Source organism: Mustela lutreola, chromosome 3 (genome assembly GCF_030435805.1).
Source record: "Mustela lutreola isolate mMusLut2 chromosome 3, mMusLut2.pri, whole genome shotgun sequence".
In the NCBI taxonomy this organism is placed as follows: domain Eukaryota; kingdom Metazoa; phylum Chordata; class Mammalia; order Carnivora; family Mustelidae; genus Mustela; species Mustela lutreola.
Window position 1 is genome coordinate 129,728,217 of NC_081292.1, and position 25,054 is coordinate 129,753,270.

General features: G+C 40.8%; 1 protein-coding gene across 4 annotated transcripts in view; it reads left to right on the forward strand.

Annotated features, from left to right (window-relative positions):
* The window catches only part of LYPD6 (LY6/PLAUR domain containing 6), a 124,365-nt gene that overhangs the window by 81,518 nt on the left and 17,793 nt on the right, over positions 1–25,054 (forward strand). For 2 of the 4 annotated variants that reach the window (XM_059166825.1, XM_059166827.1), the window contains 3 exons: positions 9,614–9,668; positions 14,957–15,145; positions 23,682–23,780. In XM_059166825.1, coding sequence (XP_059022808.1) covers positions 15,028–15,145; positions 23,682–23,780 — 217 coding nt within the window. In that variant the 5' untranslated portion in view covers positions 9,614–9,668; positions 14,957–15,027. The remainder of the gene's footprint in view (positions 1–9,613; positions 9,669–14,956; positions 15,146–23,681; positions 23,781–25,054) is intronic. The other 2 variants (XM_059166826.1, XM_059166828.1) reach the window with 1 other exon arrangement.

Genomic DNA, 25,054 nt, shown 5'->3' on the forward strand with positions numbered 1-25,054 from the left:
TCCCACACTTCCTATATACTTCTCAAAGTTGAAATGACCACTTCCCCTAAAATGTCACAGTCTTAGGATGTCTGGGATACATTGAGCAAGGCTGCTTCCTTTCAAAGGCATTTCTTCTAGTCGCTCTAACTTCTAAATTACAGATGAGTGTTTGAAACATGATGTATGAATCCAGATGACTGAATTCAAATGTCCACCCCTGTGCTTTCTACCCAGGGGATCTTGGAGCAGTTGACTTATCCCTTCTGTCCCAAACTGGGATTAAAAAATAGTAATAAAAAAATAATAAAGATGGGCAAAACACTTTTGTGCAGTGAAAGAAATAGCACGGGAATGGATATTCATAACCCAAAGCTTTAAACCAGTGTTAACTAAGCAAAGTGTATATATCCTGCTGCAATCTAATGTTGAATGCATGTTTAGTGAGAATGTGGCAAGCAAGATTAGAAGAATTTGGACTTTGGCCTCTCTGTTGTTTTGTTTTGTTTTGTAAAGTACATAGTGCTGATGAGAGAACAACAACAAAAAGTCATATTGACCTCATAAAATAATTGACAGGATCAAATATGAAGCATATAGGATGGGCGCCTGGGTGGCTCCGTCAGTTAAGCGTCTGCCTTTGGCTCAGGTCCTGATCCCAGCGTCCTGGGCTCCAGCTCCACGTCAGGTTCATTGCTCAGAGAGTAGTGTGCTTCTCCTTCTGCCCCTCTCCATGGCTCATGCTCTCTCTCTCTCAAATAAATAAATCTTTTAAAAAATCAAAGCATGTAGGATGATCCTTGTCACATATAATAAGCTAACATTTTCAGGCATCCACTAAAAACAAAATAAAGGTAGGGGCAGAGTGATTGTTTGTGGAACTTCTGAAAAATGATGCCTCAGTGTAGTTAGTTTCCTTTTTATCTCCTTTCCCCCCAGCAATGATGAGCAGACTGAGTACCTTCCACAGAAGCAGTTGCATGATGTTTTCTGGCTTGATTTAATTAACACTGATGTGTTGGTATTTAGCTGGGTAATAATTATGCTACGTCTCCCTAGCCCTAATTGGTCCTGGGGTCATAAGTTGGACTGTTTTCTGTTCACTGATCATTAATGTAGAACTCCACTATCCAGAACTGTAGCCAATGTTCATGTGTCTATTTAGTTTAAATAGTTAGGTAAAACTGAATTCAGTTCCTCAGTCACCTATGTCCTTTGCTCAATAGCCACATGTGGCTAGTGGCCCCCAGCCTGGACAGTGCCAATGTAGAACATCCCATCATTGCCGAAAGACCTAACTGACAGTGTGGGTTTAGACCCTTATGTTTGCTGTATACATAGAATCATTGCAGCATTTTCATCACTATTGACAGGACTTTTGTGCACACACAGGCTGGCCAGAAACTCCAGATCCTTACAAACATGAAAACAGGAAACCGAGCAACCAGTTGTCCTGTATCAAATCCCAGTCCTTTTAGGATCTTTGGTTCAGTTCCTTTGTCTCTTGTAGGATTATTTTCTATTATATATGCATGTTTTCATTTTCATTTTTGTTTTGTAACTTCTATGAAAAAGACCTGGCAGGAGCCAATGCAACTGCATAAAGTATATGGTTTTGATATTGGAACTATGTTACTGTAACTTTACAAAGTGAAATCAGGATGAATGTATTACTACCTTTCCTGTTTATTCCCAGCGATTCTTTTCTTTTTGCTTTATTCTCAGCCCAGCTTTCCTTCTATGAATAACATCAGAATGAGTGACTAGACAGTCAGTTAAGATGGAAAATTTGCCAGCTCTAACGGGACGGAGAGGGTCCCTTCTTGATCAAGGCTCGGCTTCACAACTGTAGTCACAGTGGAAATGGCGGTGTGAGGGTCCTGATGAATTGAAGGCATCCTTGTGTGTCAGAGCAGACAAAGAGACCGAGCCACGGGGAGTGTAGTGTTCTAGTTCACATGGCTCTTTGTAGCATACCGAGAGTTCAAGCTCAAGTCTGTAGTCTGCAAAAGCCATTCCCCTCCCAACACTCCATGCTGCCTCTGAAAATGTTGGTCTGTTTCCTTTCTCAAAAATGTATCCTTCTTTCTGGCTACCTGAAGAGTAATAGTTGTAAGCATTTATTTGTCCCCGGAGAGGCCTCAAGACATTTTCTCTTTTGTTGTAAAATTAAGTGTGCAGGTCGGAAAGGTAGAGTGCACTTTACCCTTGAGTCTTTCAAGAGCAACATGGGACAATCACTTCATCAAGAAGATGAAAACCATTTTGGGGAAGTCATTACCAAAGTGGCCAAGAGAAGACTATCAGGTTTGGAGCCAGAGTACTGGAGAAGCCAGCTTGGAAGTTGTGGTCATTTTATAGATCACAGTCCACTCATTTCCTTTCCCGGGTACTCTGAGGAGCCCAGGAAAGATAGAGAGGAGACCTAGTGGAATACATAACATTATTTGGAGCTTCTTACTAGTTCCTTAATTGAATTCTCTGGGGAACTTTCAGCCCAGTTTGCCTATGCCTTAGAAGAATGGAATGCACCTCAGAGCTGTTTCCTTTCACTAGCACTTGAAAAGGTAGGATAAAGCTTTCCAAATACTGCTGCAAATGAGAATCACCAGGAGTGATATTTTGAGCCTCATTACTGAGGTCACACCCCATACCATTGGCCCTGTAATGCGTGAGAGCCATCGTCAGTCGGATCTTAGGATCCCAACTGATACTAATGTATGGCAAATTTGACAATCTTGGCCCTTCTTTGACTCCTTCCTTCTCTCTTCCTCACCCTCTGTCCACCTACCTTCCCCCTGTTTCTCCTCTCTCGAGGTTTGCACCCGGACTCTTGCTCCCCAGGGGGGCCAGGACCTCTCTTCCTCGGAGTCCCACTCAGCAAGGCCCTTCTTCTGCCCCACCCAGAACACACACCAAAGGGCAAGGTGGTCTTCTATGGGTGGTACCTGCAATTCAGCATCCCCATCTTGGTGTCCTTCCAGTGCTCTCTGGCTGACCCAAACCTTTCCTGGGTTTGGCTCTTCCTCCATCACCCCATCCCCAGGTGCTATATGCCTTGTAGGTCTAGGCTTCCCCAAGTGGCGTCTGCTCGCTCCTGGGCACCTGCCAGTTATGTAGAAGATTAAAAATGTGTGCTTTTTTCATTGGTTCATGCCCCAGTTTTCTCATCTGTAAAATGGGGTAATCATAGTGCCTACTTCACAGTGCTGTGCGGGGCGGGGGGGGGGTGGTGTTTCAAGAAAGGACTTAGAGTGTGCTTTGCACATGGTGGGTTGAACCACACAAGACTGCCATTTCTGTAGGTCAAAAATGATCAAATAGTAGTGATTTCATACTGTTCAGCCCTATATTAAGTGCTCAATAAGTGCTAGTCATTACTGTTATTTTTCATTTTATTTCATTAGTATATTTAATTGGAATGTAATTTTATTTATATTTGGTAATTTTGTTTAGCTTTAAAGCTATTATGTGGGTTTTAAACAAGGGAGCTTCGTTTAGTTTTCTGTGTGTATATAAGAAGCATTATAATTATTATAATTAGGATTAATTATTTGAGAGTAGGGATAAATGAGATGCTGTCCATGAGACTTTTTTCTCTTTAAAGGAGAAAGCGTTTTTCAAATTTGGGAAATCCCTATCTTGGGCCTTCCGGATCTGGCTCACTTAATTCACTTGTCCTGTATTATTATCCCCACCTGAGGCTGCTGCTCTGTGTTGGGATCAGCTAGAAAATCTGGCAAGCAACCTGGACTTTTGATTTCTCCCAGTAGAACACAGGATTCCATAAAAGATTCCTTCCTGGACTGGGGAGCAGAAGGTTCTGAGCCAGCATCTTGCCCCCAACTGACTAACCCGTTGCCTTGTTAGGACCCTCGGGGCTTGTTTTGAGAGTTATCTCAGCTAGCAGGCATGTGCTAGGTATGGTTCAAAGTGCCTTATGTGTATTAACTCCTTTAGTCCTCCTAAAGGCCCTATGGCATAGGCGGTATGATGGCCCCTATTTTGCAGATGAGGAAACTGAGGTGCTGGGATTAAGAAATGGGCCCAAGGTTATGCAACACTCAATGACAGAGTCAGAATGAGAGCCTGGACTGGCTCCAGAACCTGCGCTCCTCAGTCTTTCCAGGCATGATCTGTTTGCTCTCGCAGTAATCCTAGGAGGTAAGGAAAAGGGTCTGGGATTGCCTGGCCCTGGAGCCCGTACTTAATGCCCTTTCTCCTCGATGAGCTGGGGCCTGACCAGCGCTGCCGGGACTGCTGGGTGTGATCTTGTTGCTCCCTTTATAGTGGTCTCCTCTCCAGTCCAGTGATAAGATAAAGTGGCTCCTTTGGCTCTTCTTAAAATAGTTTTAAAAAACTAACCAAACAAAAAACGGGTGTTATCTGAAGGTTGGTGTTTTCTCTCGGCCTTCATTTCTCCTTTGTCTTAGGGGCGCCCTACCTTCCTTCTCCATTCAAGGGTCCTGCGAGATTTGCTCATAGGTGGTGCTGGAGGGGGTCCCGAGGGACAGAGTTATTTGGTTGGTGGATTGTTTTCTCCAGCTATAATTCCGGTTCCCCAGTTTGGATGTTGGCCTTTGTTAATGTGCTTCTTATCTACTTTTTTTTCTTCCTTTCCATGAAAGTAGAATAACAGCATGTATTTCTGTTTATTAACCTAATGCCTTTTGGAGAAAAGGCAAGAATATTATTACTCATAACAAAAATTGTTTTTGCATTACTGTGGCTAGGGATGGCTGATCCAGGTTTTTAGGGAGGAGCTCTTTAAGGAAATCCTGAAGGAATTAATAATCCTAAAGTGAGGAACAGGGCCTTGGGAGGGGCCCCTACAGTCGGGGACCCTGAAGCTTACCTTTCACTACATAGTACCTCCAGCTCTGGCTGTGATACTTTGGAATTTAAACTTCTCTTGTTTCCCCTAATCCCTCGTATCCCTGTCTTATGACTGGTGTAATTATTTGCTAAGTCATAGGTACCTAGATGTTAATTGGGCCTCTATGAAATGTGATGGGTCCTCCCTGTCTCCACTTCTTCTTTTCTTCCTTCTTCCAGATAAGCTGCCCTGGTTGACAGCAAGAACTGTGGCCCTCAGGTTGGGTTTTTTTGGAAACATCTGGTGACCTCCTTGAGGGCCTGTGTAGGGCTGGTGCAGTCACTGTGCTATCTGCCTCTTCTACCTGGCATCTCACAAGTGTGTGGCCTTAGTTGTAAGGGCAGGAGGTCAGCATCGCCCTGAGATCACTCTTGACTAAATGACTCAATGATGTGTCATCTCTCCCTTGCATACAAGGCAAATCGGCCTTTCCTCCCATGTACTTAGCAACCTAAAAAGGATTTTTAAGAATTACATCAATGATTTTAGTTATAGGGTTCAATAATTTGAGCTTCCAGCTGGCACTCTTAATGACAGCATGCATAACAGATAACACTATCTATACCTGCCCTGTAGAGGATGATGAATGAATCAATGAGCTAGTAAGATACACAACAAGGAGGACAACCGGCCAACAGAGATAGGAAAACTCAGTAATGAAGAAGGGCGAGGAATAGACCAATTTCCTGTTGGCTCTTTCAGTATCAGCAGTCAGGGAGTGGAGTCTTCTTAGATATCTACATTTCCTCATCCACAAGAAGCTACTCAGTATTTTGTCTCTAAGAACGCAGTTAATTTAAATGCAAGAATAAAAAGTTTCTATTATCAAGGAAAATGTTCTTTTATTAATAACTCCTACATCTTTTTCTGCCTGGATGAATACTACTACATGAAATCTTATTATATTCTGTTTTGCTACAATAATAGACTTCTTTAATAACCAGTATTTATGGGGGCTTGTAAATGAAGATGGTGCACTACAAAGGAAGAATTCACACCCCAGTGATACTGAGTCAGGAGGTCATCTGAAACATTCCTCTGCCTTCACAACCCAGGGTGAAGAAATAGTCAAGTTATAGTTTAGACCAGGAGTTTTCACAGACTCCTGTACTCTTTCATCAAAATGAAACTGTAATGGTCTTTGCACTCTGATGTGTGTAGCTCAAGGTATTGGTTGATCAGAAATTTGGAGGGTGAGTGCATGGACAGATTTGTTTTGGGAAACATATTCTTCATTACATGAGAAATATCAGTTAAGATTTAGTACTTAGCTAATAAGGAACCCAGTGATTTGAAAAATGATAGCCGTAGAATTTTTAACTAAGCCACTGTTTTGATGTTAGCTATTTGATCTTAATTTTTCATTTTTTCTCTCACGAAGAGAGAGTACAGGCTGGCTTTCCAACCCTGTAAGAAATTTGGAATGGGATCTCCATACCTATAAAACTAGTAACTACAGTTTTCTTGAACTTGAGTTATAAATGGCTAACTGGAAACAACTTGAGGCCTTTGGACAAAAACTTGGTTAGGATTCTTGAAACCATGAGCAAAACCCTACTCCATGCAAAATAAGAAATAATATTTAATGTGAATTGGTTCTTCTCAGTCCTGGGTGAGAATCAAGATTAGGTGGAGTGATTGTTAATAAGTTGGAAATGGGAATTAATAATAATATGTTCAAACAGTTTGAACTTCCAGTTCTTTTGGAAGGTCTCTAGGATGATAATTCCTAGAAAAAATAAAATGAAAATACGACCTTCTTAATCCTATGGAATCATTTAATAAAAGACACTGAAGCAAAAATTTCTCCAAGCCACCACTCCCTTCCAGGTAAATAAAAATGGCAGGCTGGAACTGGAATGTACCTAGTGTTCCATTCCAGCCTGAGTTCTTTGACTCCATCCCCTTGTGGGTCTTTGTACTTCAGAAAGCCTTCTCATCAGTTCTCTAGAAACTTCAAATTGATTGAGGAAGCAAACAAGCAAGTAGCCAACAAGCAGAAGAGAGTTAATATAACATCTTTTAGAAATGGGAATATACTGCTGGGCATACTTGGCCAGACATCATTAATCCTTCAGGAATTGAAGCCTTTTTGATGCAATTGACCTTTAAATCAGATTGGGAAAGGTACAAAGGCAGCTTTTCCCTATAACTCTAGCCTTGTCAAGGGGTTCCAGAAAAAGAAATACACATTTTTTTAAAGCATTGATTTTTATGCAAGTAGATCCTCAATTCATATTGGAATATGATCATGTAACTCCCTATAACTTATGGAAATGCAACATCAGTGTCTAAGAAGTCTAAAAGAGGTAATCTCTGAGTAGTTCTCCATTACTGATATCTTTTAAAACCTTTTTTTTTTTTTTTTTTTTTTCAAGTAGGTTCCACACCCACCATGGAGCCCAGCACAGGGCTTGGACTCATGACCCTGATCTCAAGACCTGTGCTGAGATCAAGAGTCAGATGCTTAACCAACTGCCCCTATTATTAATATTTTTAAAAACTAGCTCTAACCTTTTTTTGATAAGCCTTAAAGAAGTATTAATGTCGGGGCACCTGGGTGGCTCAGTGGGTTAAGCCGCTGCCTTCGGCTCAGGTCATGATCTCAGGGTCCTGGGATCGAGTCCCGCATCGGGCTCTCTGCTCAGCAGGAGCCTGCTTCCTCCTCTCTCTCTCTCTGCCTGCCTCTCTGCCTACTTGTGATCTCTCTCTGTAAAATAAATAAATAAAATCTTTTTAAAAAAAAGAAGTATTAATGTCAAAAGCATATATGTGTTACAAAGAGAAATTTACGCTGGTGACTGGCCCCTTTTAGAAGACTCTTGAACTGGACAGAACTCCTGGTTGCAAGGGGCAGGAAGCCACCTCAGACTAACTTGGGCAAAAATGTTTATTGGAGGTGCCTTATGTTTTGATCTGTAAAGTTGTAATGGCATGGCATTCTAGTTTTAGAGAAGCGAATCCTGTCAACAGGAACTTCCCCCACCTTCTGGCATTTGCAGAAATACTCATTTTGGCATCATTAGCTTCATTTTGCACTTTCAGTTTAATGAGGTTTCTAGAAGTTAGTATTGTTAATTGTAGGGACTTCTGTGTGATTTTGCTGGGCCAGCATTCAGTTCTCCTTCTCATGACAGTAGTACCTAGATTTTCCTTTGGGAAACCAATACATCCCCTATTCTCAAACCATGTGATTTACATGAACTTGACACTATGTGTTTGTCCAAGAGACATGCTAATGACCCAGCTCTGGCCAGTTGGAATGCCACATTCCAGCGCATTCCAAGCATTTCGCCAGTTGTGGTCCAAGGATGGAACACCTTTTTTTTCCCCCCGCTGAAACTGTTGGGAAACAGTCTGGGAATGCTTCTGAAGCTGCTGGTGGCCACAGTGTGGGAAGACCTGAATGAAAATAAATGCAAATGAGAGGAGTAGAGTTGAGGGCTAGAAGTTCCTGAAAAGAGGATTTAAAGTCCAGTCCAAGCTGGACTGTCAGATGAGGCAGTAAAATTCTTTCCCTTCTCCCCTTACCCCTATTTTGGTTACAGTCTGTTTGATTTGGATTTCTGTACCTTGCAACCAATGTGAAAAATGGCATCATCTTCATGAGTGGTGTTATAATTCCTAGTGAGCTCTCCTGCACCAGTCCCTCATATTCCGGATGTCTATTGCTACATAACAGATCACCACAAAATGTAGTAGCATGAAGTAGTTATGATTTTATTGATCTCTCATTGTTTATGTGGGTCCAGAATTGGGAAGGGCTTGGCTAGGCAGATCTCACTTGGAGTCTCCATGCAGTTGTAACTAGACCGTGGGCTGAAGCTGGAAGGGAGCAGGCAGTGGGGCGGGAGGAGCCGGGGGCTAGCAGCACAGCACTGTCTCTTCATGAAGTCTGGGGAGCTCTGTGTCCACTACTTGGGCTTCCTCACTCAAAGTACTCAGATTGCTTACATGGCTGAGTGTTCCAAAACACTGGGTATAAGTTGAAGTACCTCCTATAACCGAGCTTTAAAAGCCACAGGTGTTATTTACACCATACTCTGCTCAGCTGGGGAGACCCAGTGAGACCCTACCTCTCAATGGAGACATGTTAACGAATTTGCAGACATGTTTATAAACCACCACCATGTTATAAGCAATTCTCACATTGTGAGAAGTTACTATAATCGGAATGATGTGTGTAAGTAGTCTTAGTTTTGTGAAGACATGTCTTTAATTTGTACCTTTGGGAGCTAGATTAACTTTCTCAAGTTATTAAGGTGCCACTAAGCCTAGATTATACATATTTAAAATTAAGTCAAGATTTCTTGTGATTTCAGGCTTCAGAATTTCATTTTGTTCCCATATTAGGCACTTCAAACTTCAAAATGAATAGCATTGGAAAATACTTAGATTTGTGTTAATTCTCTACTTCATCATTGTATATTGATTTAGTACTGAGGTGTGGTCATTTTGTAACTGGTAACCTCAGTCATTGTGGCCTCCAGAAGTGCTTAATTGTCTTAGTGACCAGTTTAAGGAGTTGGGAGTATCTTATTTTATGCACTCTATATGAAATAGCAATTGGGGTGTGGATTTGTAAAACCTGACCTGGGTTATGGGTTGATCACTTTGCCTCCCTGACCAGTATTAGAAATCCTCCTCTATGCCAAGTGTTACCATGGAGTAAAAAATCAGAATACAACTCTTTTCAACTTTCTCCCAAGTGGAAGAAGTCAAATAGATCTCAAACTAATTTTTTTTTTTCTGTTTCAGAATGTAGCAAGTAATCCTTTGGAATAAAACCGGCAGTTGAGTAACTCATGCAAAGGTAATTTAGAGCACAAATTAAATCTGTCAGAGTGGTATTAGATTTGCAAAAGCTCATAAATAACAAATGAAAGGTCACAGAGCTGTGAAAATGAGAGTGTACTTCTTCATAAAGAGAACTGTAGTCAGGGATGGGATCCTCAGTGCGTATTCAAATAGCAGCACATAAAATGGAAACGCAACATCTTTTCTAAATGTCTAGGACAGTCCAAAGGCACAGTGGACTCCAGAGAAAAGTGTCAAAGTCTTAGAAAAGACCCTTCATATTATCCAAGCATGTCCAGCATCATATCTGGGAGGCTTAGGGATTAAAGCTCCATTGCCTGCTGAGAATCTGTACAGGAAAAATACATCCCTGTCAGGAGAGCCTGTATTTCAGTAATGGTTAGACTAATTGTGAATGCATGTACTCATCTTTCATATTTTAGTTCCTAGAATATACTAATAGAGTGAGTAGTTTTTCATGATTTATTATAAGAATGTAAGCAATTGGTGGTGATATTAATAAATAGTTTTGCCCATTCTGTTTTTCTTATGGGAAAGAGAGGTGGAAAATATAGCCCTGGCTACTATAAAGTAAACAAACTCTTTTACAGTGCATTGTTTGCAGAATTTTACTTATTTATTTATTTAGTGCTATGTTGGGCCTGACTTGTACAAGGGAAACAAAATCTAGATTTATAAAAAGCAATGTGTGGGCTGCATCAAAATTAAAAATTTTTTATGTTGAAGGGCACCATCAACAAAGTGAAAAGTCAACACAGAGAAAGGGAGAAGATATTTGCAAATCATTTATCTGAAAAGTATCCAGAATCCATAATATAGAAAGAACTCTTATAACTCAACAATAAAAAGACAGTAACCCATTAAAAAATGAGCAAAGAATTTGAATTGATGTCACTCCCAAGAAGATCTACAAATGGCCAGTAAATACATGAAAAGATATTCAGCATCATATCACTTGGGAAATGCAAAACAAAATCATAATGAGATACCACTTCATGCTCACTCAGGTATAATTCAAAAAATTAATCAAAATAAGGATTGGTAAGGATGTGGAGAAATTGGAACACTGGTATTTTACCAATGAGAATGTACTGTGGTGCAGCTACAGTGGAAAACTTTGGCAGTTCCTCAAAAAGTTAAACTCAGAGTTACCCTGAAGCCGAGCAATCCCACTCTTAGGTATATATCCAAGAAAACTGAAGACCTATGTTCACACAAAAGTTGAACATGAATGTTCCAGCAGCATTAATCCCAGTAGTCAAAAAGTGGAAGCCACCCAAATGTTCGTCAGCCAATGAATGAATAAAGAAATGTGTTATATCCGTATCATGAAGTGTTACTCAGCTGCAAAAAGGAAAGCTGTACCCATCCATGCTACCCCATGGATGACTCTTAAAAATGTTATACCAACTGAAAGAAGCCAGACACAGGAGGCAATATGTTGTATGGTTCTGTTGACACAAAATATTCCCAATAGACAAATCCATAGAGACAGGAAGTAGATCAGTGGTTGCAGGTGTTAGGGAGAGAAGGGTATTGGGAATGGCTGCTAATTGTGCAAGAGTTCTGGAGGAGTGCTGGAGAAGTTCTGGACAAGGGGCTGGGTTATTTTTGAGCCTTCAAGTGAAGCAAAAAGAGGAACTTTAAAATTATCAGGAATCCTGGACGCCTGGGTGGCTCAGTGGGTTAAGCCTCTGCCTTCAGCTCAGGTCATGATCTCAGGGTTTTGGGATCAAGCCCCTCATTGGGCTCTCTGCTTCGCAGGAAGCCCGCTTCCGCCCCCCCACCCCCGCTCTGCCTGCCTCTCTGCCTACTTGTGATCTGTCAAATAAATAAATAAATAAATAATCTTAAAAAGAAATTATCAGAAATCCTAAACCACTTTGGTGTCTACCCTTTCAGTCCTTCTTCTAACTATATATAAGCCTAGGAAATACATATTTCCTTTTTTCTTTTCTTTTTTTTTCATATTTCCTTTTTTCTAAAGAAGAAACAATTTCATGAGTAAAATGTGTTGGAGTCTTATAGTTTTAGCTACTTTAAGAATTCAGAAATTGTCCATTAAACACATGTGTGAGGAAACATTTACGGAGACATGCAGCTTCAGAGGGATATAAGATGCTGTGCTCATGACCTGTGCTCTCTCGACATCTTCATAAGTAAAATCTAACGGATTTTGTAAATCCGTTATGTAAATAGTATGTGGATATATAAAGGTAATGGAGATGGAGCACAGGCCTTCCAGGATAGGTTTTGGGTGACATGGACAGAGTGTGGATGGGCATTAGCCATCCATTTGCTTCATTGCCTAAGGATGGCAGGAAGTCACCCAGGTCTGCAGGAGCCTCTGCAACATGAAAATGGCAGTGGCAGGAGATACCCTCGCCCTGTCCCCTCCTGATTTACCCCTGCCTGGCTAGTCATGGGCCGGCTGTTGGGGTCAAAATGTGTGGATTTCCAGTAGTTCTAGATATTGTTATATTTTTTCTGATTTAAGGAAAGGGAGCTGTGTGTTGGACCCGAATTCATGGCACCATATTCACTTTCACTTAGAACACATTTACATCATAGTTACCCTGACTTAGAAAACTATATTGACTCTAAAACTATTTTTTGAACAAAATGATAGTAGTAAAAATATTGGGAAATATTACACAGTATTTTCTATGTGACAGACACTGTTCTTAGTGCTTCACTCTGTTACCTCACATCATTCTCATAATAAACTTTGAGATGGGAAGTATTATGATCCTCTTTTGCAGATGAGAAAACTGAGGCACAGAATGGTTAAGTAACTGGCTCAAGTTTGCATAACAAAAAAGTATTGGAGCAAGGTTTCAAATCCAGGCATCTAGCCATTATCTCTGTACATTACTTACATATAGTAGTACACACGTGCTATTCAATGAAGGCTGGGTTTGTTTAATTTCAGGGGACATGAAATAACATGTACTGCTTAGTGCAAGTACCGTGCAGAGGGAGCTCTTTTGATTGGTAATTGGAAGAAATACGGTGGTTCACAGAGGCTTTGATAAAAGCATGCCCCTTGGATTGTTTGGTGCATGGGAAGTATTGGTGCTGACACTGAATTTCACATTACAAAGAACTTAGTTGACAGCTAGTTGATATTTAATGTTAGGTTGTATCAAAAGAAAACCAGATGGCTTTTCTCACCATCCCTCACACCCTGGGCAGGGCTGCAGACTGTGAGGGGCTGGGGGCTGCGGAAGCAGGGGAGAGTCCTTCCTCAGCTGTGTGTAAAACATAGCACCACTGCATTCACTGAAGATGAGATTATGTTTCTCTCTGTCCCCTGGCAAATGAAAAATATCTTTAACATTGGTCTGTTTCCTCATCATATTTTTTAAACAAGTGCCTAGTACAGTGCCTGGCAGTTGCACTTGTTAAGGGAACAAGCAGCTCATTCCCTTCTCGAATGCACATTTGCCTGGGGAACCAAATGTAAACAGAAGATGGGGAGTGAGCGTGAAATTGGCCAGGCTGGCATCAGCAAGCTGCTACCGGGTGATAAGAATTCCACTCTTATTTCCTAATAGTTTGTCTATTTTAAAAAAATAATGAATGCATCAGTCTATCTGGAGTTAATTGCAGTGTATTGTACATTGGTTTTGCTTAATCTTTCCAGTTTTTAATTAAGTAATCAGAATAGTATTCAGTTAATATTTTCCTGTTCTATAATTTTGAAAAATTATTTATATCGTGTCATTATTTGTGCATATTTCTGAGCTCCTTAGAGTGTTCTATCTTCTGTATTCATTTATATACTTTCTATCCTGCTGTCCTAAATATTAATTAATATCTGATCCATTCATATTGATTTTCTCTATTGATTTTGTTTTGTAATCTATTTACTCTTGATCTATTTATTTTGAAAATAATTTTATAATTATAAATTAATCACATTAATCTATAAAATTAAATATACTATTAATTAACTAATAATTATAAAATTATTTTGCCATGATTTTTAAAAATCTCATTGAATATTCATATTAAAATTTGTAAACAAAATGTCCAACTGGAGTTTTTTCCTGCCAGTTTAAAATAAAGTGACAATCTAATGTGACCCCTTGTGTGGGCAATAGAATGATGGCATTTGCAAAAGAGTAGAACATGAGGAACAGATTCTATGGGAAAGCAGTAAGATGGCAAGCAAATAGCACGTATAAATTAAGATATATATCCACATTCTTAGTGAGCTGGACAGTTCAACCGTAGTAAAAGATTTTATTGCTCTGAATTTTAATTGAAAAGGAGAGAACCAGAATGAAGGGAACAATGATGATTGGTTAGTGCTACCGTGATACTTTTACCTCGTTTTATCAGTTTAAGTTGATACACTTTGAATCAGTCTTTGGAAGAACAGAGTAACACCGAGCATTTACAAACGTGGATTCAGTGGCCAGACTGTCTTGGTTTGAACCAGCTCCTCTCCTTATTTGCTGGACTTCAGTTTACTCAAATGGGGTGGTAATAGTGCTACCTCATAGGGTTGCTGGGGGAATTAATTGACATGTGGAAAGGGCTTCAGCAGCACCCAGCCAATACTGTTAGTTATGTAAAGGAGATTTTGAACTGCAAAGATCCTTTTTCTTTCGGGAGAGGCTAAGTTACCTACATTCATTTCTTTCTTTCTTCCTCCTTCCCTCCCCTCCCCACCTCTCCCCTCTCCTCCCCTCCCCTCCCTTTCCCTTTCCTCCCTTCCTCTTTCTTTCTTTCTTTCTTTCTCTCTCTCTCTCTCTCTCTCTCTCTCTCTCTTTCTTTCTTTTTCTTTCTTTCTTCCTCTCTCTCTTTTTCTTTTTTTCCCAAATCTGAAAGTCTACACTCTATAGGTTTTTGGGGGCACCATGACCCAGGAAGGCTGCACTCTCATACCTGGCCTTCACCATTATCAAGGAAATGCTCTTGAACTCTTGTACCTGACTTGCTCATTGTTGCATTCTGGCAGACATCCCCTGGCCTCCTGGCAAAAGTACCTGGATTTCATTAAAATCCAATCTCTCTTGATACCATCTCTGCTGTATATGAGAAGAGACTCCAGCCCATGGAGCTTTAGCTACTTGATTAAGAATAGATTGGGACTGGACGGTTCTACGTGCTCTAAAATTACCGTGTACAATGTTTCTCTCCGTGTCTACCCACTTCCCGGTGCCTTTGGCTCCCTGTCTGCCCCGAGTCCGTGCTCCCAGCACAGGAGCTCTGCCAAGTCTCCCATGGTTTCCTGGAGTTGGACACTGAGATGAGTCTTGCTTCATATTTCAGGTGCGAATTCCCTCCCGTGGTCCCAAGTTCTGGCTCCCAGGCCCTCTGTATGAGTGACACCTCAGTCTGCCATGGAACCTGGCCCTGCCCTGGCCTGGCTCCTGCTCCTGAGCCTGCTGGCAGATTGTCTAAAAGCTGCTCAGTCAAGAGACTTCACAGTGAAAGACATTGTCTACCTCCATCCTTCAAGTAAGACTCTGTTCTCTTTGCTGCAGAAATGTCATTTTACTTTGAATAAGATGTGAGTTGAGAAAAGGACAGGAGAACTCAGCCTTCTGTCCCCAGCATTCTGCAGGAGAAATATTGGCTGACTTAATTGGGGGGTACAGGTGCTCCCAAAGATGTTGCATGTTTTACCCTCCCCTTTTTATAAGGTTTTGTTTTTTATTTCTAGGCAAATCGTTAAGGCCTGTTTCTCTGTTCCCAGAACAGTTGCTCTGATTCTGAATACTCTTCCCTTTAACTTGTGCCAGCTCTCAAATCAGTTATCAAAGTGAACCGGCATGTCCCAGGACAGAGGTGTTTGTTAAAGATCAGTCCTTTGTAGGCAAGATAATAGCTGGTCTTCCTGTCTGTGCATCTGATTCTCCATTTCAGCGTGATTGGCCTCCCACAACTTCCTAGTCCCTATCCCTTTTGGTTTCCTGTGTTCAAGAATCACCTAGGGAGTGCATAATAATGTCAGTGCCCAGATATCTCGGCGTGTCTGATTGCACATATCTGGGGCTCTACTCATGAATTTTTGCTTTCAGCAAGAATTTCAGCTGCTCCTGTTACTGGTGGTGTTCTAAGGATCACACTTGGGGAAAACAGCAGTTTTACTTCCTCTTTTGGTCTCTGTCTCTGTATTTATCTTCTCTCTTCTATCTGAGTCGTCTTCTGCATGGCCCCTGTGGAGGTGAGAGCTGGGTCTGTTGGGTATATTTTGACCATAGCATTGGCCCTGAGGTATGTAACTCTTTGGAAATGTTTTGTTCAGCAAACATTTTTTGAGTGTCTACTCTGTGTCAAGCATTGTGATAGGCATGGGAGGTATTAAGGCAAAAAAAAAAAAAAAAAACATAGTTCTTGCTTTTGAGGATCTTGATAGCCCAAGTGGAGGCAGATACACGGGCTCCTTCAGCTCCACACAGTACAGTATTTAATGTGTCTGTGTTGTGCTTTAGATGAGAGGTGTTCTGTGGAATGCACAAGGGCTTGGATCTTGGGTGAGTGGCTAATTCAAGTGCTTTGTAGCCTTCTGGCTTACAATAAATTCCCTAATTTTGTGAAGGTTAAATAAAGGGAAGTGTGCAAAGCACTTAGAGTAAATGCTCAATGAATGGTAGAGGCATCTTGTTAAGTGTTGAGTTCTACATTTCTAGAATGGATAAGATAATACACACCCTGTTGCATTATTCTGTGGACCAGAAAGAATAGCCATAAGATACTAGGCACATATATAGTAGGCATTTGGATGTTCATTGCTTATGATGTTGTGGTAATTGACTTAGGTGGTCAACTGAGGTTGCTGAAAATATGTCACTCTAATTTTTGAACTCCAAATATACGTTTTACAGGCAGCAGATAGTTCCTTTGGACTTAATGCTTTTGTACATTCTCACCAGTAAAGGCTGGTGCCTACTGGTTAATTGTGTGGAAAGATTATCTGGCTCCTTGTTTTTGTAGGACTGTTGATTTTTGCAATCATGAAAAGAAGGTGCTTGGATACTTGCTGTGTTTTCTAGGATTGCATTTTGTTCTTTTCCCCAAAGAGTCATGCTTTTTTATTAGACTTGGTGAACAAATACCTAGATTTCAGTCTCGGTTGTGATTGCTAAAACCTTTGGTTTCTATGGGATTCTTTGTTCGCTTCAGTGATAGACTCAGTAGTCACTCGGCCAAAAAAATAGGCCTCCCCTGAGGCTGTCATTGTCCACACAGGGTGGGTAGGAAAATCAAGGGGATTGGATTTAAGTGTGCAAGAATAAAACACACACACCACTCCTGTGCCAGTGTTGTAGTGGGCCAGTGCCTGGGCTGAGTGGACCCCTATCTGAAAAGGCCATTTCAGAATGGGATCTCTGAAGGATGAGCTCTGCCAGGCTAGAGAAGCAATCACTCCCGCTCTCTGGAAGATGGCAAGAAAGTTCTGCTCATGCGGCCTGTTTTAAGTAAATAAGGCCATGGCCTAATTAGAAAGAATTCACCATAGTGAGGTGCCTGAGTGGCTCAGTCGGTTGAGAAGCCAACTCCTGGTTTCAGCTCAGCTCTTGATCTCAGGGTCACAAGATTGAGCCCCACGTTGGGCTCTGTGCTCAACATGGAGTCTGCTTCAGATTCTTTCCCTCTGCCCCTCCCCCGACTCATGCTCTCTCTTTCTCTAAAATAAATAAGTCTTAAGAGAAAAGAATTCCCCATATAGAAAGAATTGGTAGCATTTTCTGATTTGATCTTCAGATATGGAGGCTAGAAGTTGTCTTTTCTAAGCTATATTATACATAAATGATTTACCAACAGCTCTGAGTTGAGTTCTGAGTCTCTGCGACTGGTCACAGAAAGTAAAAATTCTTGCTGGATTGAAGTTACTGCCAACAGTTCCCACTTCACAATTCTCTGCACCATTTCAGAAGTTTCTGATGTTTGTTTGCTTGTTTTTAAACTTTGGTTTTTTAAAAGGTCATATTCTTCTGCCCCTGAGCAGTACCCACTCGATCAGGTTTAGAAAGAGTGATCTCTCTACAAATAAGCTGGTATCTGTAGAACATGAGCATAAAAAATAGAAGGAAGAGTGGGACTATTTTGACTTTGAATTATTAATATAATTGCCTCATTTTGTAGATGGAGGCACAAACAGCTTTCCTGGGGTCGGCAAGTGAGACAGATTCCATCAAGGTTAGATACCGCTCAGAACCTATCCAAGGAGAAATCAGTGATGCCAGAGATGTTGAGAAGACACATGAATTTCCTGCACCGGGCAAACAAACTCATTTCCCATGGGCTGTGAACAGCCCTCAGAGATCATAAGTGGGGTGAGGTTGAAACTCTGGTGGGGAAGGTTCAGCATCCCATGACTAATCTCCTTTGATCTCTGGTTCTCTAATTTTTCTGTTTTCTGTTTGTTTGTTTTTAAAGATTTTATTTTTGAACAATCTCTAAACCCAGCGTGGGGCTAGAACTTGCAGCCCTGAGATCAAGAATTGCATGGTTCACCAGCTGAACTAGCCAGGCACTCCCTGGTTCACTAATTTTTGAAGTTTCTAACCTTTGGGGAAAAAAGAAAATCAACTTTATGGCTTTCAAACTTGAGGCACTGTCCTCAATAGCATTCTTTTCTATAATTTGTATGCTTTTCTTTTCTTTTTCATTTAAAACATGGTGGTGAATTTCTTCCCACCCTATGATTAAAATACCAAAGACCAATAAAACCTTCAAAACAGGGGTTAGCATTCAGAGAAATGGAGTGACTTATTTGGGTTCCAGACGTCAGAAGAGTTAACATTCTGAGTGGTTGCAACCTGTTCTTGGCCTCCATTTCTTTACTCATAATAGAAACCTTTCCTGAGAAATCCAGTTTCCCCTCTGGTTGCATATTCTGAGTCTTAATCACATCTCTGAAGGGGGCTTGCTTATGCCCAGATAGTGAGCCAACCAAGTTTCTTCATAATTCTATGTTATGTAGGTCTTAGGGAGTAAAGGCACTCTCAAGAAAGGTACCAGAAAATGCATTTCTGTCAGAAATATGTTCATAGTCTTCAAGTGATACTGTAAAATTTTGTGGCTAGATGGACTCAGAGGGAAGATCGATTTATTAGAGTTCTAGAAATTTTAAGTTTGCATCCAGTTTCCAAAAACAATGGGAATTGATTTGGCAAGAATAACACAAGTTTGGATGCATTTCGTAGCAGCATGCCTCTTACAACAAGATTCTCTTCTCACCACAGTTTTGATAACTGAAGGCCTTTGTCCAGGCAAAAGTTCCAAGAGATGGAAACAAAGATGAAATCTCTTCCATTGCCTTACGAATGAATTATAGTCGGTTGAGCCACATCTGACCATGGGACTCTAATGGACAGATTAAATTACAGGAAGTAACTAGGCACTTTGACGTTTCTTTTTTTCTTTACAATCACCTACTCTTGAGGGACCAAGGACTTATGCCCTGAAATACAGAATACTAAGCTTATTAACTCTGTGATCAAGAGCCAAATTAGATTCATTCACAGCTGAGCCCACAACGATTTGAAACTCTACTTGCCCTGCAATGCTTTGAAGTAACAAAGAAGAAAATAACACATCTCTTAGGAATCTTTTTCCTTCCTTTTAAAAAAAGAACTTCTTTATCAGATGCAGTATCAGTTAGCAAGTTACTGGAGACAGTTGCTCATCTGTAGACCTCAGTTTGGGTTAAATATTTCCAGAGGGAAGAATTTAACCATTTACTTGGTATTATGCTATAATTAACCACTTAAAAAACGGAGGCTCTTTGAAAAGATTTGTCACTGAAAAGAGTTTGATTATTCACTGATCAGTACTACCAACCAAGATGCAAACACAAGTTCCTATAAGCAAAAATTAGTGATTGAGACACACACAGAAATGAACTTGCAGATTTAAAAGTAAAACTCACTGAAAAAGAGATCATTTAGTTAATCATCAGTGGTATGTGCTGATAAACACGTTCAGAGATAAATGATGTGAAACAAAGTGTCCTTTTGCTACCATAGTGTGTTAGCTCGTATTCCCATTTAGATTTTGATGTACTCTGGGTTAAATTCAGAGTCCAGAACTCCTTGTGTAAGTTATTCCTAATAACTTAGTATTTAATGCAATATGTCACTAGTCTTACAAAAGGTCGTTTTGAAGAGTCTATTAAATAATCCAAATTTGGGAACACTACAACTTATTAGTGCGAGGTTCTCAATAAGTTTATTCTTGCAGTGGCTCGATCACTAATCCTCATTCAGAATTCTTAATTTATCTCTTTGATGGGAAAGTTTCCAGGAATAACTAATCCAACATTCCAGTGAAAAGTTTTACTGGCTGTAGTGACAGATAAAATTGGATGCTCTCGTGAATTAATCATGCAGTTTGAAGGGGAACGGCTAGCTTGCAGTCATAAACTTAGGTGCATATGATGATAATTTTTTGAGAAATACTTTTCTGTGACAAATCATTTACATCTTTTCCCCCAAAACACTTACTTTGATAATTCCTCAAATTTTACAAGCTGTTTTAAAGTTCTTCTTCTTTTTTTTAAATACTTTTTTAAAAAAAGATTGTATTTATTTATTTGACACAGAGAGACACACAGAGAAAGAGGGAACATAAGCAGGGTGACTGGTGAGGGAGAAGCAGGCTCCCTGCTGAGCAGGGAGCCCTATGTGGGGCTCTATCCCAGGACCCTGGGATCATGACCTGAGCTGAAGGCAGATGCTTAACTGAGCCACCCAGGCGCCTCTTAAAGTTGTTCTTCTTTTAAACTGACTTATAGATTACACACTTTTAAATTGATAGTGAAGCTAGTTTTTCCACGTACCCAATAGGACAATTTCCTAAAATACTATGTATGGGTTTTCTCATAACAGTATTTGTCAAAATGAGCTAATTTGAGTGTCCATAAGAATATGGAGTGGCTTTGGAATTTAAGAACCTGTTTGTCAGGGAGCCTAGGTAGCTCAGTTGGATAAGCGGCTGCCTTTGGTGCAGGTCATGATCTCAGGGTCCTGGGATTGAGCCCTGCGTGGGGCTGCCTGCTCAGAGGTTAGGATGTTAACTCTTCTGACATCTGGAACCCAAATAAGTCACTCCATTTCTCTGAATGCTAACTCCTGTTTTGAAGGTTTTATTGGTCTTTGGTATTTTAATCAGAGGTTCTCCCTCTCCCTCTATTCCTCTCTCCACTCATATAAATAAATAAAATCTTAAAAAAAAAAAACAACAACAACAACCCAAACCTGTTTGTTTTAAATTCTTCGGGCATGTACTTATCTAAGTAGCATCTTTCAATTCAAATGTAACTCACCTATCTAGACGGCAAGATGTGGAGATGTAAACATTATTTGTGTGTAGTTTTACAAAATAGTTTACTTCTGTTTTATCATAACTGTACAATGGGGAGAGTGTGTCTCCCTGTGGTGAAATTTCCGTGGTGAAGTGCGGCCATCCGTTGTAAAGTAGTTCATGCACTCACAATCATTGTTTCGGAATTTGAGTCACCAACTACCTGAAGGAATGTAGTTAGCTTCTAAAGAGGTCGAGTTCCTTCTTTTTTAGACAGTTGTGAGTTTGGATCCTGTCAGGTTCTTGGATATTGTCATTCAGCTCCGTGACATGTTGCAAGCAAGTACAAGGATGCAGCCATTCCACGCAAGGTGAAAATCAAAGTTAAAGCTGGCCCATAATTTTGGCCTTAAGCTGCTGCCTCCTCCTTCATTTATTTTTGATAACATACTTAATTGGTTCCATGTGGGCAAAGCAATTTACCCTGAGATGATGATTTCCACCAGGGGGATACGCAGGCTCAGCCATCTGCGAGGGAGAACAGTTGGTCCTGCAGATGAACTGTCTGAACGTCTGTAGTTTTCAAAGAGGCCAGGTAATTTTACAAATTAAAAAAAAATGCAAAAGTTCTGTTTATGAAAGGCAAAACTCTGAGTTGATAAGCAGCAAGGTAAAGCACATCAGTGAAAAGGACAGAGACACCCAGGCGTTCCGGGCACCCTGACACTGGGGAGGCTCGTCCTTAGATGTCCGCTGGGCTCTGCGTGTGCAGGGTACGGTCTGCAGCGTGACTCTCACCAGGCACCTCACTGCCTGAGCGAGCTAAGTGAAGGCAAAGATACTCATACCTAGAGGACAGTCTCTTCAGAAGGTAGGAGGGGGCAATTGGAGGGGGAGGGGAGAGGAAAGGCTAGGAAGGGATTCCTGGAATCACCCGTTCCTCAGGTTCGAGCTAGAGGCCTTTAGTGGCTCCACATCCACCAGGTGCCCTCAGCAGGCTGCCTGTGGATGCTGGAAACGGGCCGAGACAGCCCTTGGGACCATCACCTCTGCACAGCATAGATTTTAGTAAAGAAGATTCTTTTCTTAGCTGATACTTACCATCTCTAAGGGTTTTTTTTAAAATATATATAAGAATTTATTTGATAGAGACAAAGAGAATGAGTGGTGGGAAGGGGCAGAGGTAGAGGGAGAGAGAAAAAAAAAGAGAGAGAGAAGCAGACTCCCGGCTGAGTAGGGAGCCTGATGCAGGACTGATCTCAGGACTCTGGGATCATGACCTGAGCCGAAGGCAGTCGCTTAACGTACTGAGCCTCCCCGACACCCTTTCCATCTCTAGTGATTCTTAACCATGTCAAGTCAACTAGATAAAAATATGAGATTGAACCAGAGATATGGCCAGTTTTATAGTTCAAAAATGGTCAAACCCAAAGAAATTTTTAATGATTCAACCTAATATTTATATATACATATTGACATGTCTATGTAATTGAAACAGAAGAGTGAATCATTGGAAATCTAGAGCAACTAGTTTAAAAAAATTTTTTTTATTAACATATTATATATTATTAGCCCCAGGGGTACAGGTCTGTGAATCGCCAGGTTTATACCCTTCACAGCACTCACCATAGCACATACCCTCCCCAATGTCCATAACCCCACCACTCTCTTCCTACCCCCCTCTCCCAGTCAACCCTCAATTTGTTTTGTGAGATTAAGAGTCTTTTATGGTTTTTCTCCCTCCCAATCCCATCTTGTTTCATTTATTCTTCTCCTACCCCCTAAACCCCCCACGTTGCCTCTCAACCTCCTCCTATCAGGGAGATCATATGATAATTGTTTTTCTCTGATTGACTTATTTTAGAGCGGCTATTTTTAATTGGAATTTTGGGGGGGATAATTGTACATTTATAAGCAGTTCTAAGAAGTAACACAGGGAGATCCCATGTTCACTTCACTCACTTTCCCCCAATGGTAACATTTTGAAAAACTATAGAATAAAATCACAACCAGGTCATTAACATTGACATAATTAACCCGCCTGTCTTATTCTGATTTCCCCAATTTTATTTGTGTTCATGTGTATGTGTGTGTATTTCGTTCTGCACAGTTTTCTCACATGTGTAACTTTGTGTACCTGCCACCAAGTCAAGACACTAAACAGTTTCAGCAGCACAAGAATCCCTCCTGTTGGCCTCCCCTCTAGCTTCTTCTGACCCTGGCCCCAACCACTCCCAGCCCTAACTCCCGGCAATCACCAATCTTTCCTCCTTTTCTAAAATGCTGGCATTTTTAAAATGTTCCATAAATGGAATCATACAGTATATAACCTTTGGGGATTTTTTTTCACTTTGCATAATTCTCTGGAAATTTATCCAAGTTGTCGAATGTATTAATAATTCACTTTTATTGCTAGTATTCCATAATATGGAGGTACCACCGTGTGTTTAACCATGCATTCATTGAAGGACATCTGAATTGTTTCCAGTTTTCAGCTATCACAATCGAAGTTGCTGTGAACATTTTCATAGGGGTGTTGTGTGAATATTAGTTTTCATTTCTCAGAGATAAATGCCCAAGAGTACAATTGCTGAGTAATGGTAGTTACATACTTATTTTTTTTTAAGAAACTGCCAGACAGGCTGTTTTGAGAATACTTTCTGAAAAATAAAAAATGTCTAGTTTCAGTATTTCGTACCCAGTCTAAGAAAAAATTAATCATTTTTCTTGATCCTTTTTCTAGCCACACCATATCCTGGTGGATTTAAGTGTTTCACCTGTGAAAAGGCAGCAGACAATTACGAGTGCAACCGATGGGCTCCAGACATCTACTGTCCTCGAGGTAAACTCTCAGTACACAGACTGGGGTGCCCCGAGCTGCCCATGAGTGAAAAGCCTTGTTGACTTTGACGTATAGATAGAGGCATGCTTGCAATTTCAACCACTTCTCTTGTCTAAGGCTATTAGTAGATCTTTCCTCATCAACTTATCATCAGAGGCTTTTAGAGACATAAACTAATCATAGGCTTGTCCCCTTTCTCAAGAAGCATCACTGGAGTGCCAAAAGAGGTAAGAGATCCTTCCCGCCCCCAGGCTCAGCCAAATGCAGGACAGGAAGAGAACCACCAGCCTGTTGGCCACTCTTGGAAGCATTAGTCATTGCATAGTAACTTCTTTTATGTGAAGTATGAATTGATGTTCATATAAAGATCCCATTTATTACATATCTTGCCAGAGGCACCTATCCTGAGAGTGTATGAAAGCTAGAATTCTAAATGCCATCGTTGCACAAAAAAACCTGAGCTTTTTAAACCATTAAGTTCTTTTTGAAGGATGAGATGGATGCCCAATTAAAGCATGAAATTTTGACCCAGAGGCCCATTTCAAAATGAAGTAGAGGCTTCACATTCACATTTATATCTCTTTTATTCTCTCGAATAAAGAAGACAGTTATATTTGACTATGGAGTGACTATTAACTGGCTGTTTTAATTTTGGAGGAAAGTTCATTTGATGGGGAGATGATGAGAACAGAGCATTTTATTGACAAATGTTTGAGTAGTTAGATGGGTTTCGCTGAGACTTAATCCAGTTGTTAAAATGACTGAATACACCAACACCAAATCTATCATTTTTTAACATAATGCAGGAGTTCTCATGCTCACCCTAGGGAAGGCCCTCTTTCTCCCATGGAGGACTAGACATCAGGAGAAGGTAGAAAATGAAATTAAGACACAGGTGCCCACTGAGTAAGACAGTACTATTTAACCCATCAACTTTCACCTAAGCTGCCCAGTAGAAACACCTGTGGATCTCTTCAAACTCACTGGAACCTGTGTCCTCCCTAGGCCAGTGGTCCTCAAACTCTATCATGATCAGCATCCCCCTGGAGGGCTTATTAAAACAGATTTCTGTGCCCATCCATGCTCCATTCCTGATTCAGTAAGTCTGTGATGGGGGCTGAGAATTTGCATTTCTAAACAATTCCCAGGTGATACAGATGCTGCTGGGCTGGAGACCACATGATAAGAAATGCACGTTTTACAGAACTTGAGCCAGCATCCTTGAGATCGGGGCACTGCACTGGTAGATTCAAATAGCACAGGTGATACTAATG